Source organism: Pogona vitticeps, chromosome 2, assembly GCF_051106095.1.
Source record: "Pogona vitticeps strain Pit_001003342236 chromosome 2, PviZW2.1, whole genome shotgun sequence".
NCBI classification, from domain to species: Eukaryota; Metazoa; Chordata; class Lepidosauria; order Squamata; family Agamidae; genus Pogona; species Pogona vitticeps.
The window spans coordinates 170,295,841-170,309,279 of NC_135784.1; the positions used below are offsets into that span (position 1 = coordinate 170,295,841).

General features: G+C 44.9%; 1 protein-coding gene across 9 annotated transcripts in view; it reads right to left on the reverse strand.

Moving 5' to 3' along the window:
* The window catches only part of LRP1 (LDL receptor related protein 1), a 447,517-nt gene that overhangs the window by 55,207 nt on the left and 378,871 nt on the right, over positions 1 to 13,439 (reverse strand). For all 9 annotated transcript variants that reach the window (XM_020778743.3, XM_072991220.2, XM_072991217.2 and 6 more), the window contains 11 exons: positions 13,159 to 13,351; positions 11,944 to 12,069; positions 10,473 to 10,601; positions 8,039 to 8,158; positions 7,014 to 7,127; positions 5,606 to 5,755; positions 4,856 to 4,978; positions 4,579 to 4,695; positions 3,144 to 3,272; positions 2,095 to 2,217; positions 856 to 996 (listed from right to left, as the gene is read on the reverse strand). In XM_020778743.3, coding sequence (XP_020634402.3) covers positions 856 to 996; positions 2,095 to 2,217; positions 3,144 to 3,272; positions 4,579 to 4,695; positions 4,856 to 4,978; positions 5,606 to 5,755; positions 7,014 to 7,127; positions 8,039 to 8,158; positions 10,473 to 10,601; positions 11,944 to 12,069; positions 13,159 to 13,351 — 1,465 coding nt within the window. The remainder of the gene's footprint in view (positions 1 to 855; positions 997 to 2,094; positions 2,218 to 3,143; positions 3,273 to 4,578; positions 4,696 to 4,855; positions 4,979 to 5,605; positions 5,756 to 7,013; positions 7,128 to 8,038; positions 8,159 to 10,472; positions 10,602 to 11,943; positions 12,070 to 13,158; positions 13,352 to 13,439) is intronic.

A 13,439-nucleotide genomic window follows, 5' to 3' on the forward strand; every position in this document is an offset into this window, starting at 1 on the left:
TTTCCCCATCCGCACTCTTCAGGAACTATGTCTAAGAGGGCTACTGCACTGAACCATTCTGTATGTTGCTGGTCTGCCCCCTGCCATCATCAAAAGCGCATACTGCTTTTCTACAGACACTGCAATGGAAGTGTGCAGACTGGTGTGTTTTTAACAACAACTCCTAGAATCGAACTTGCAAATTGGTGAAAAACTCATACCAACATTAATATCAAAATTTCACCACTAATCAATAATCCAAAATAAGACTCCATCACCACCCAAGACCAGCTCAGGTCACCGACCAAGAAAGCACAACAGTGGTCTTACACAATAACATCGATATTATAAAGATGCTAAGGTAAAGGTAAAAGTTCCCCTTGACAATTTTTGTCCAGTCGTGTTCAACTCTAGAGGGCGGTGCTCATCCCCGTTTCCAAGCCATAGAGCCAGTGTTTGTCCGAAGACAATCTTCCATGGTCACGTGGCCAGTGCGACTTAGACAAGGAACGCTGCTACCTTCCCACCAAGGTAGTCCCTATTTATCTACTTGCATTTACATGCTTTCGAACCGCTAGGTTGACGGGAGCTGGGACAAGCGAAGGACGCTCACTCCATCGTGAGGATTCAATCTTACAACTGCTTGGTCTTCTGACCCTGCAGCACAGGCTTCTGCGGTTTAGCCCGCAGCGCCACCACGTCCCTTGCATCTTGTTGCATTCGAGAGATCTACTTGGGGATACTTGGGACGCACTCCCTCCAAGGAGTGGAAATGGGCCTTCTGCTCTTCGCTCCTTCATCTGCCAGCCCTTCACATATATATGACCAAACTCAGCATGCAAAGCCTTAGATCTCCCTCCCCAACATGATGCTTACCAGGGCTTGAACAGCGGGAATTCTTGGGTGCTTCATCGGACTGGTCATGGCAGTCAAACTCGCCATCACACTCCCACAGCTTGTTGCTGAGGCATCGGCCATTGGCACAGCGGAACTCATTGGGACCGCAGGTAGGATACTCTGAGGGAGGAAAACGGAGACAGGCGGTCAGGCTGCACTGAAACAGATCTTATCATATAACAAATGGCAATAGTATGGGAAGGTCAATATACATGATTAGATTCCCCCCTTCCCCTTTAAAAACAAACAAACAAACACTAGGTGTGTGTTGTGGAAGGTGGTGGATTTTGGTTGTTAAACATAGTAAAGAAATGCTAAAACTCTTCCCACTTGCAAGTGTATTTCCAGACTCAACGGAAGCCAGACAGAAGCTAAAGTTGAAAAGGATCCGTTATTGATTTAACATGACGTGTTACATAGTCTTAAGAACAAAAATGCTTTACACAGCATACAGATAAATAGTATCATGAACTAATACCAGCAAATCAAACCACTATTTTGAAATGGGCAAGCAGTGGCCAATAAAGCCAGCTGATGTGTCTTTTTTCTAAGTCTGTATTTCAACTGGATAGGTTACCAAAACCCAAAAACATAAGACAGTTTAAAAACAACAATAAGCAGCACAAAGCAGGCTTCCTCAAGATAGAGCCCTCTAAATGCGCTGGATGGCTATTCCTGTTCTTCCCAGTTAGCATGATAATTAGAATATCCCTGCACCTTCATCATACCATAAGGAACAATGGAGATTGGATGGAGACACCATCAGCCACCATGAGATGAAGGCGGGACAGACATTAGATGGTTTTTGAGAGCTGATAAGTAGGAAACAGGGTTTTTGGACCACCTCCACATGAAGAAGCAATTTTCGGTTCCTATTTATATCAGCACCTCTTGCTCTCACCGCCCATCATCTTTGCTCACCTTCAGGTAGTCAAAACTTATTGGTCACAGATCATTGTGAACTTGCCCAGTTCATTATGGGATTCCCAACTGGCTGGAATCAGCCACAGGACTAATCCAGATGGAAAAAGGAAAAAGCAGTCGGGAAAAGAAGGGCACCAAGATTTATCTTAGTGACGCAGGCACTTCTACAACATGTTTTTCCAGAACTATTTTGACCTTGTGCACATATCTTCAATCGGAATATCTAAATGGGAGCACATTTGGTGCACCATACTCCTGCTTAGGTCCAAGCCTGAGCTCTCGGCCTGCACTTACCACATTCTTCAGACTCATCAGAACCATCTCCACAGTCGTCATCATGATCACATACAAAATGTTTTGGGATGCACTGGCGGTTGCTGCACATGAACTCTCGTTCATCGCAGGTGCTGTTGTACACTGGAAGTAAACATCAACAGTGAAGCTGCTTCTCCCTTAAACCATCACCCTTGTGAAGCTCAAATTCTTTCCCTATATCATTTGTCACTTCATTACTTCTACAGCCCATAACATATATCCCTTTCAGTCTGAAAAAATTGTGGGTGGACTCATGGAGATGCTCCTTTCCATGGTGCACTGGTTCTATCCAACATTCCCTCTAATTTTCCACTATCACTGGGCGGGGGCTGATTCCACATGCATGAGGTTCTGGCCATGACCAGAAGCAAATGGGCAGTGACAATGGCTCAGCCACACGGCCTAGAGGGAACATTGGTTCTATCAAAGGACAGAAACATTCTTGTTTTGGAGTAAAACTCTCAAGAATTTCCTAACCATCATGGTTCACTAGCTAAAGAAGTTTGTAAGATACCTGCGCTGCGCTTGCTGATGCTGCCTACCTGGGAAAGCAAAATCAGGGTAGTCATCAAGCATTTTGCAGGCCAGGACACACAGCAAACAGGCTGTGTTAAGCTTGGTAAGTCATACACTTGGCATGATGGAGAATAAGGCTGATGAAACAACCCTAACACTCCTAACACCATAGGCAGCTCACTCTCTCATACAAATGGGAACTCAATGAGTTTTTTTTAACTCATACAATCTAGACTGTCAGAAGAGGGTATGATATTCAGTCTTGAAGTAACAAGGCAAGATTGGATATATACAACTGAATTCCATTACGCTTTCCTCTGTGCTGGCCATAGGTCCATTCAATGTGGAAGACTGTACATCCAGGTGGAGAAAAAAACCAAACAAAAATGCAATGCAATCTAAACCTGCCTCCTAAGATAGTTAACTAGTGCAATGAAGTCAGCAAGAAAATCACCCAACAACCCAGCAAGGGGACACAATCAGATTCTCAGTGGGAAGAACAGGCAACTCACAGCAGCCAGCAGCCAGACTTTCGTCTGCTCCATCACTACAGTCCTTGTCCCCATCACAGAGCCAGCGTTGTGGCACACACATGTAGCTGTTTGGGCATTGGAAGGAACCTGCAGCGCAAGTGGTGTTACCTGGACAAACAACATTATAGATTTAGGAAATGGAAAGTTGATGGATCACGCTGCAGAATAAGGCTACGAAACCTCTGTCCTTCCAGATTATTACTGGACTGTATGTCCCAGCATTCCCCACCTGTAGCTATACTGGTACGGGATGACAGTAGCTGTAGCCCATCAACATCTAGGAGGGCTGCACTCAGACCCTCCCTCCTTTAGAAACAAAGTGTGTACTTGGATAGAGGAGGGCTGTAATGTTATTGTTCCTTGTCTCAATACAATCCTACCCTCCCTCACCACACAAAATGGCTCCTCCAAGACTATTCTAGTTCCCATCACTTTCCTAAAGGAGCAACAGAAATGTAGAAACCTTCCATTTCATTTCTTCTTTGGTACACCGTGCAAGATACCACCCTAGTTCTCTTCCATTCTGAAGATCTAGGAGCTACTACAACCAGAAATAAGATGCTAATACTGTGTACATTAAGTGTAGCGTTTGTCAGAAGTTAGCTTTGGAAAGAATTTTGCCCAGGTCATGCTGACAAACATGCTGGCCGTTGTTTTTCTCTTCTACTGGAGCTCTCATCTATGCAAAGGAGCCCAAGTCAGGATATAACCAGAGCTGGTATCTATCACTCATAGGGCTGGAGTGCCTGGTTGCAGAGCCCTGGCCAGGAATTTGAATATTCACTGTACTCCCTGCAGAAGAGGCTAGCCAAGACTACCTGGAGTGTGGGTGGCTGGTGGGATTGCGTGCCCTGCCACCTGTGCAGTCTTGGGCAAGCTGGATGATCTCAGAGTACCCCCAGAAGAAGTGAAGGGTAAACCCCTTCTGGGTGCTTTATATTAGAAAACCTGTATGTTGGAATCTGCTTGACAACATATCGTTATAATATTGAGAGATGGACCTGCCCCAGCACCTTCATTCCTCCTTACCCAACCTTTCCATTCTGTTCCTTTATTCTGCAGCTTTTCCAATTATGTTCAGGATCACATATAAATTAATAAATATGTTAGGGGGGGTTGAATGGGGAGTATCAGTTGGACAAAGTGACTTTTTGATCCCTGCCTTGATTCCGCAAATAGGATCCAGGCTATCCTTCCAGCTTCTCTGGGTGCCAGATGCCCTCCTTCCCTCTTGAACCTGCAGCTGATTCCCCTCCATCCTCCTGTTTCCTAGACCCAGTGAAATCTCTGTGTCTCCCCCCCCCGCCCCCGTTTCCAGACAGGGTGTCTCCTTCCACTCCAACCACTATTCAAGCCACACACCTTCATTCCCCTTTTCCCTTTGCCTTTCCCAAAATCAGGAGTGAAGACTTACGGCAACGTTCGTCTTCATCGGAGCCATCTCCGCAGTCATCCGCTCCATCGCACACCCACTGCTTGGAGATGCAGCGGTGATTCTTGCACTCAAACTTCACAGGGAAGCAGAACTTATCTGGGAAAAGGAACAGGGCAGTCTTACAGCCAAAGCCCCCCAAAACACACCAGCATTTTTATACAGCTGAGGACAGAAATATTCAAACAAACCCATGATGGTAACATTGAACTCTGAGGACCAAACATCCAGCCCATTACAATGCAGGTGCAACACTCACTGCAGTGTGTCTCATCCTCGCCATTTTCACAGTCATTTTCCTTATCGCAAGTCCACGACATGGGGATGCACCTCCCACTTGGGCAGGCAAAGTAGTTGGCTGGGCACTTGGATTTTCTCACACCTGGAGAAGTTACAGAGGGAAGACAAAGGAAAAGCGAGAAAATGTATAAGAGAGTGAAAAGCAATCCCCACCCCCTTTTGTACAGGGTGGAGGAAAGACAAGCATAAGACAGAAAGGCATATGCATTCGAATTCATCACGTGTTTTTATGAGCAGCTGGTTTAACATCTAAAGAGTTATTTTAAGAAGTCACAGCAGGATTAAATTTCTATCCCATGAGTCCATAAAATGGCTTACAACAAATCAAACAATTTCCAACCATCAATAAATATCAAACACAGATCGTACCATAACCAATTACAGTGACGAAAGCTATGTTTGCACTCCATCTGTCCCCAAAGCCCTCTGAAATTAAATAGTCTCTACCCAATACATGAATGTAAACCTAGAAAAAGAAAAGGTGAGCCTCCTTGGATTCCATAAGCTTTGTGCCAGTACCAGGAAGAGGCTGCTGCATGCAATCATGCTGCACATTTTTAGGAGGAGAAATATGGAGCATAACCTCCAGGCAATGTTAATTATGCAGGTAGGTTCAAATGAGGAAGGTAGTCTTTCTTTCCTTTCTGAAAGCAAATATCTGCCCCTTCTTAGGAGACTATAAGGCCATGTTTCCAACAGAGAAGCTTACCTGGACAGTTCTGTTCATCTGAGTAGTCTCCGCAGTCATTGCTGCCATCACACACCCAGGATGGAGCATAGCACAATGATGTGTGTTCACACTTCTGGAAGGTAATACTTTTCACACCCAGTTTGAAAAAGCTGCTGCAGTCAGTCGCAGCTGTCAAAAGAGAGGCGATTCATTTGTGCAATTTACAGTGAACTCGCCAAACAGGCATTAGGATATAAAGGACTTTAGTTCTGTACAAATCCTTCCAAAGACAGGCATGCCAAATTCTGGGTCCCAGAAGCAGTGTTTTTCCAGATTGAATTCAGCAACAAACCTGACTCTTCAACTCTCATGCACATGCACATATACGTTAACCTGATCAGCTGCTAGAACATGGGAAAGGAAACGCCTTTCCAATTATGGGCCAGACCAGCTAACACAACCTTTCAATATCTTACTCTTCCTTTCGACTATCAGGCAGGGCTCAGGGAATGGGGTGTTTCTTCCTTGGCAATCATAATATTTCTGGCATTACCCCCAGTGCCTATCAGCACCAGTGCAACCTGGGTCACCAAGTCTCAATTTACCTTTCCTTCCCGTCTCTAGTGGAAGACAATGGCCACGTATTGTCAATGAAAGGGAAGAATCCATGTTGCACAGAGACTCCTCAATCCAACAGGCAATGGAATGGGGTGTTGCATTCAAAATGGGGTGGTAGCTTCATTTTTCTAAGGTACAATATAGTTCCTTTTATGGCACACTTGGGCACCATGAGCTTGGGACCTCCCCCTGCCATAACATTTGGGCCTCCTTTAGCTTTCTGTTCAGTCCTTGAACTTACAAAATGGTATAGCAACTGAGCTGAGATACATTTCATTTCTACCCTGCCTCTCCTCCAGTGACCTTGAAGTAGGGTACAAAATTCACGTTTGTCTCCCTTTATGTGCCCAACAGCCCTATGAGGTAGATCAGGCTGAGAGAAGGATGGAGAGAGGGAAAGAGTAACCAGTTCAAATTAATCCAGTGAGTTTCAAAGTTCAGAGGGACTCAACCTTAAACTCACAAATCCCATTCCATGATCCTCATCAGCATATTACACGGGTTCTCAGGGATGTCTCCTGTGTCTCCCTGGTATCTCCTATCATCACATGGAAAGAACCTCTTCTTCTCCACTTGGCATGCCTGTGGGCATTTTCTCCTGGCTCTCACGCCAGTCCCTCTTCCATTTTGCTCCCAGCATCACATATGTAGTGTGTGGGTGTGGGTGTATAAGTGCATGTGCATGCCATTAGGCGAAGTCTTAGGAGGGCTATCTGCTGGGGTCTGGAAGTGGCACAGAAGTGAACAGTGGCTGGACGGTCAAGGCTTGTATAAGAAGAAGGAGTGAGGTGGGTAAACGCCCTTCCTGGGCCTACAATGCAACACTCACTGCAGTTCATCTCATCCGAGGCATCCTCACAGTCAATTTGTTGGTTGCAGCGGCTGGAGTTGCCGATGCAGGTCCCATCCCGGCAACGGAACTCAGTGGCAGCGCAGCTTGTCTCTGGAACAAATGGAATCCTGGTTACTCAGATGTTCACCTCATAAGCTGCTCTTCTTCTAAGGAGCTCAGAGTTGGGTACACAGTCTCCTATCCCCACCATTTAAAAAACAAACAAACTCAAATCATTCACAACAGCTCTGCTAGTCTGGTTAGGGACCAGCTTGAGAGCAACTGACCAGGCAAAATGGAAGAATGATATCTGATACCCTGGTGGCCACTATACTGACCCTCTAATTAGGAACGTAGGAAGTTGCCTTCTACCAAGTCAGACTATTGGGTCACCTTGACCAGTACTGCCAATACCGACTGGGAATGGATCTCCACGATTTCACATGGAATCCTTTCCTAGCTTTACCTGATCTCTGATAGTCCCTGTTGGTTCCCCATCTAAGTACCAACCCAGCTCCAACCCTGTGTATTTCCCTAAGTATGTCCACTAGGGACAAAGCTTAGTTTGCCAACCTATGCCGGGGTTTCTCTGAACATTAATCATGATTACGACACAAAACCCACTTGGCACTAGCCACGCTTAACTCTTCCGTTTGCAAAGTGTCTCTTCTGCACTGGTTGCTGCTAAGGCACTGACCTGGGCACCAGCTGGAATTTCATATCCATTTTGCATAAGCACAAAGATAACACAAGAGTGTCAGTTCAAAAGATCAAACTGCAAAGGCATGGCTTTAAACGCAGTGGTTTATTATTATTGTAGTGGTAAAAGGAAAAACTCTGTGTCCTCTGACTGGCCTTCCCAATTCTTATCAGGTTTAATGTACCTATGCTAGTCTGATTCAGCAGCAACAAAAACAAAGAAATGTGTACAGCAACACCTTTAAAACTAACAATTTCCTTTCAGCATGAGTTTTTGTGGATGGAAACCTACGCTTCCCCTGACACAGCTCTTCATCACTTACTGTTGCAAGGCACTTCGTCCGAATTGTCCCCACAGTTGTCCACACCATTGCACCAGTCCTTGATGGGCACACAGCGCTTGTTGGTGCAATGCAGGTAGCCTTTCTTACACTTGCGGCTGTCTGCAACACAAAACAGGGAAGCGCCTAATCATGAGGTCATAAAGTGAAGGAATGCATGGAGTCTGATTAATGAAGATGCCCCCAAGAAGCTGGCGTGTATCTCAGCCCCACTGAAGTTCTCGAATGCCAGATCCAAACAGGATCCTGATCCAAGAATCCTGGTGCACAACAGGAAACTCTGGGAAGGGGAGGAGAGGAAGAGTGAAAGTCAAGGTCTTGCTCTGACCTGTTCAGCTGGGCACAGCTCACCAGGCTTATACAATTAACGGAGGCAAAGGAAAGCAGGATGGAAGCCAAGCCTTCTTATACCATGAGCTATGCAGGAGCTCACCACATTTAGGTTCAAAGGCTATATTGATCTGAATAACAATGGCTGGCAGAAGGGTGAGGGGAGAGGGACTGTTCTTCAAGCCCTATCAGTGGGCATCTCAGAAACATCTGCCTCATTAGGGGGATTTGGAGAATTGTAATCCCCCTCTTAAAAAAAATTATTTCCTTCAAAGAGCAGATCTGGTGGTCTGATCTCATACTTTCATCTCTGATACACAGCGCAATGCCCTGCTCCTTTCTCTGACTCTCAGATTCAAAGGTAGAAAGGAGGAGAAGCCAAGCCCCTTCTCTCTCAAAGTTTAGAGGAAGACACAAGCGAAGGATAAGGATTATTCTGCTTCTGTGCCCAATGGGTGTTGCAATGTTAAGTGACAGGCCATTGACTGGGGTAGACTGGAGAAACTGAGATAGGTCTCGGAGCATCTGTGAGATGCAGAGCAAAGGCCTTTGGGTTCCTTTGCTGTCCATCCTCAGTTTGGAGACTGGGAGAGGAAGCAGGAGCAAGTTGCAGTGCTGAGCTCATGCCTGACAAGTACCAAACCAAAACCAATCCAAGGCTTCAGCTGGGGAGTTGGGGGAAGGCATGGTTTCACCCTTTCTTCTCTTTAGTCCCAAGTCTTGACAGCTCAGGACTTGTCTCACCTGGTGGATCCTGCCCTCCCCTCCACTGTCCCGGCCAGTGAGATTGCCAGGGATGTTGGCAAATCTTTGGTACGAAGTCCAAGTCTCTGGTACCAAGTCTTGAATCCCAAGCACCAAGCCCAAGTCCCCAATAAAAACAAGTCCCACCCCGCCCAGAAAAAAGGGAAGGGTGGATGGGTTCTCAGTCGCAAATTGAGCTTGAGTTATTGGGTGGATGGGTCCCCCTGCCTAGAGATCACTGAATTCACAGAGTATATATATGATTAAGCAAGCTACAATGCATAGATATGGAAAATGAAGCAAGACCACCTGACTAAGATCAGATGGAACATGGAAGTTCTACACTTCTAATAATCTTTGAACTGCAGAGCTGGAAGGGACCCAGTCGATCACTGAGTCCAGTCCTTCTGAAGGAGGCACGGCAGAGAATCTAATTTCCAACCTCTCGTTTTCCAGCCAGATACCTAAACCACTGAGCTACCTACCCAGCTACTAATGTTCTCTCAGAGATATTTAAAAAGTCACTATGTTAACCACTGAATTTATCACTCCTAGCAAAGCATACAGAACAGTGGTTCCCAACTTTGGGTCCCCAGATGCTCTTGGACTAAAACTCCCAGAAGCTTTCTCTACCAGCTGTGCTGGCCAGGATTTCTGGGAGTTGCAGTCCAAGTGCATCTGGAGACCCAAGGCATAGAAGAACTGGTTCTTAATTCCTTTGGACAAGCTGTTGCCTTACTACCATGAAAGTAAAATTGTGTTGTTCCTCCAAACACAGCAGATACTTGATATATTCACCTGGGAATTTAGCCTCACAAGCACTGGATTTTTAAATACGTGTTGTGGAGCCATGAACATGAAAAAATGGCAAGCACCAAAGAGCAACAGAAAACCATTTTCTAACTCCTACATTCTCTCTTTCTCTTTTTTAAAAAACAGAAAAAAACCAAGCAAGCATCAATGATAACTACGTAATTTGCCAATAAACTCTTTTCAAGAATATTTATGCTTAGCCAAAGATGAGAATGGGGGAAAAAAGGAAAAGTTCCAGGACACAATTGCTGTGATGCTGGACAAAAAGGAACTGAGAGGATCTGGAGGGAAGGGGGCTTGACGTGTGTAGTCAGCACGAGAGAGGGCTCATCCCAAAATGATACAGCTGAGCCTCAGAAGATTCTGGAACGTTCTACACAGGGGCAGGAACATCCTATCACCCATCAGCATGTGTTTGCAGAGGCCACAAAGAAGCAGCAGCAGCAAAATTGAGCATGCCACGATATCCGTGGGCAGAGGAGTTGAGAGAGGCAGCAAGCAAGCCGAGAGGCAAAAGGAGGAGCCTTACTGCAGTAGGACTGCTTCTCGTCCGACTTGTCCTTGCAGTGGGCCACTCCATCACAGGTCTGGCTGAAGTCAATGCAGTCCCCGTTTCCACACTCAAACTCATGGTGCACATTACATGTGGAGTTAGGAGCTAGGGAAAGAAGACCACAGGAAGATGTGTGAGCAGATCAGACTTAGCCGTTACCACTTTACCTGGGACCCCTTCAGAAGTGCAGAGCGAGGAAAAAAACTGCTTAGTTTTTTGACTGAGTATTCAAAAAGTTACATTCCACTGTAAAGGACAAGGGAAAAAAAACAAGAACAATGGGCACACAAATGAAAGGCAAAATAACCAGCCATAGATTGTTACATTTTCTCTTTGCAGGGAGGGCAGCATGGAGTAATATTTCAAACTACTGTGATGAGAAGAAATAAAGCTAATTCATTGAGGTGAATGAGTAATGTTTTCTAGTTGTTTGCTAAAGTTCTTCTAAAGCAGGGGTGGGCAATTAATTTCTATAAGGGGGCCACATGAAAAATCTGAACTGTGTTCGGGGACTGAACCCACTTTACGTAAAAATAAAATGAAAGTGATGTTATGATTGTTTTTTTTTAAACTTGTTAATCTGCGCAAATACTAAAGAGGTTTTTTGTGGTGTGTTAAAGATAAGCAACTGATCAACTTTAGACAAAAAGCTATAAATGGTTTTGATGTTCAAAACTGTCCACGGGCCGGACAGGAGCAGCTCGCGGGCCGTATGTGGCTTTTGGGCTGCACTTTGCCCAGGTCTGTTCTAAAGGGCTATTCTATAAGTATCTTGATGTGAATTTTTCAAAGTAACATTGTGTTACTTCTATGCCATTTGCTTACCTATCCTAAGATTTCCACCTCCTAAAAATGTAACAAACAAAGCCACAAGCAAAGGACAAGCAGTGCATTGTGTTACTTCTATAAAACTGTAGTAAGTAAAGCTGGTGAATTAATCAACACTATCATAAGAACAAAGAACAAGTTATTTTCTGAAACAGTAACTTTCAACCCTGGGGCAAGATGCCTACTGCCAGATCTACAATCCGAGGGCGGGGGGAGGTATAGCAATCAGTTTCTCTTGTTCTCCCCCTTTCACCTGCCACTTCCAGTGCCTGTCCTATAGTTCCAACTGACTGCTCACCGTGTTGCCCAACCCCTGTTTCCAGGTCACCGTGTGCGTGTGCGTGCTGATGTAGAAGGGTCAAGTGTGCAACCGTTAATCATGCAAACTGGTGTTCTAAACAGGACATAACAACTCAATATGTAACGCTGTGATCAAAGAGATCTGGAAATCTAATAAACTGTTGCTCTCTGACACAAACGTGCACAGACGTGTACATGGCACAAACACAGGCTCTTGTGATGTTTCCTCAGCATGGGCATACCTTTTGGGAACAGAACTCTTAAACTGACATGCTTCTGCCCTGTCCATCCTTGCCATTACCACCATGTGGGTGCTCACCTCTGCAAGTCAGATCCTCCTGAAGTATCCTCTCACCCCGGCAAGAGCAGCTGATTTCACCCTTGGCTGTGAGCAGGCACAGGTCTTCACAACCGCCATTGTTCACTCTGCACAGGGAAAGCTCACCTGGGTGGAAGACAGACAGAGCAAGAAAAAAAAAAAGGAAGGCAACAGTCAAGGCTGAAAAATACAAAGCGTGCAAGAGGCTGCTTTCTTCTGCACAAACTACCCTGGTCCATGCTCTCTGGGTGGGTGGGGGGTCCTGTTCACAGCCTCACCTTGATGCAGAACAGGGCCTTCTCAGTGGTGGCCCCCACCATCTATAATCTCCCTTTTGAAAGCTAATGGACTCCTCATGTGCAGAGTTCCTGCTGCCAAGTGTTCAAGACAGTTTCCTGATGCCTAAACTTACCAATGTTGAGATTGTAATGCATTTTACTGAAACCATTTTACACTTTATTGTTTTATTCCAGTTTTGCTTTTTTTAATCCATGGGTTTTATTACATTTTCTTGGGAATTCACATCGTAAATGTATTTATTTGTTTTATTTACATTTTAATCACGCCCAACTGGTAGCAAAGCTACTACTGTGGGCAGCAAACACAACCAGAGAATAACAATAGTAGAAAGCAATAAAATGCATAGTGAAGAAAAATATGAAATCCTAGGACCATGCTAGAAGAGAACTGATAGGTGTCATTAGCAATTTTAAAATTGCTTTGTTGTCAATTTCTGATAAGATAGAACTTGATTATTGCTCAAAAGAATTGATTTCCAATTTTATGACAAGTGCTAGAATATTAAGAGCTAGATTCTGGAAAGATAAAACTGATATTAAATTAGAAGATTTGTATAATGAAGTATGGGACATTGCACTAAATGATAAATTGACTACTGAAGTGAAGATGAAAAGAGAGGAAATAAGTTCAAATATTTTTATGCTATTTGGGGTAGATTTATTGAATTTGTATTAGTGAAAGGAAAGGGGAAAGCCTCTAAACAACAATCAATACAATTTTGGGAAAGCAGTTTGTATTAGAAGTATTGCTCCAAACGGTCCCGTGGGTATGGGGTGCACTGTGGTTTAGAGTGTAATAGTAAGTCTTTTGTATTCTTGCCTTTGTTTTTGTTTTGGAAATTTAAAAATAAAATTTAAGGGGAAAAAGGACTAGTCATAAGCACAGTCACACAGAAGAGAAAAAGGTCCTCCTTACAGCTGTTGGTGTCATTGGCCACGGCAATTATGCCCATGGGTTGCTGGGGAATATCAATGCGCAGGTGCTTCATGCCGGACCCCACATACTTGTTGGCACGCTGCACAGCACGACGCACCCAGTCCGTCCAGAAGATGTAGTCCCCATAGACGGCCAAACCAAAGGGGTGCACAGGCTCTGCCTTCAGGATTATCTGTTGGAGACCATCAGAACATTAGCAGGGAGGAGAGAGGTGATCATCCGGAAATCGTTCCCCTTGGCACAGTTCTATGGATCCGTGT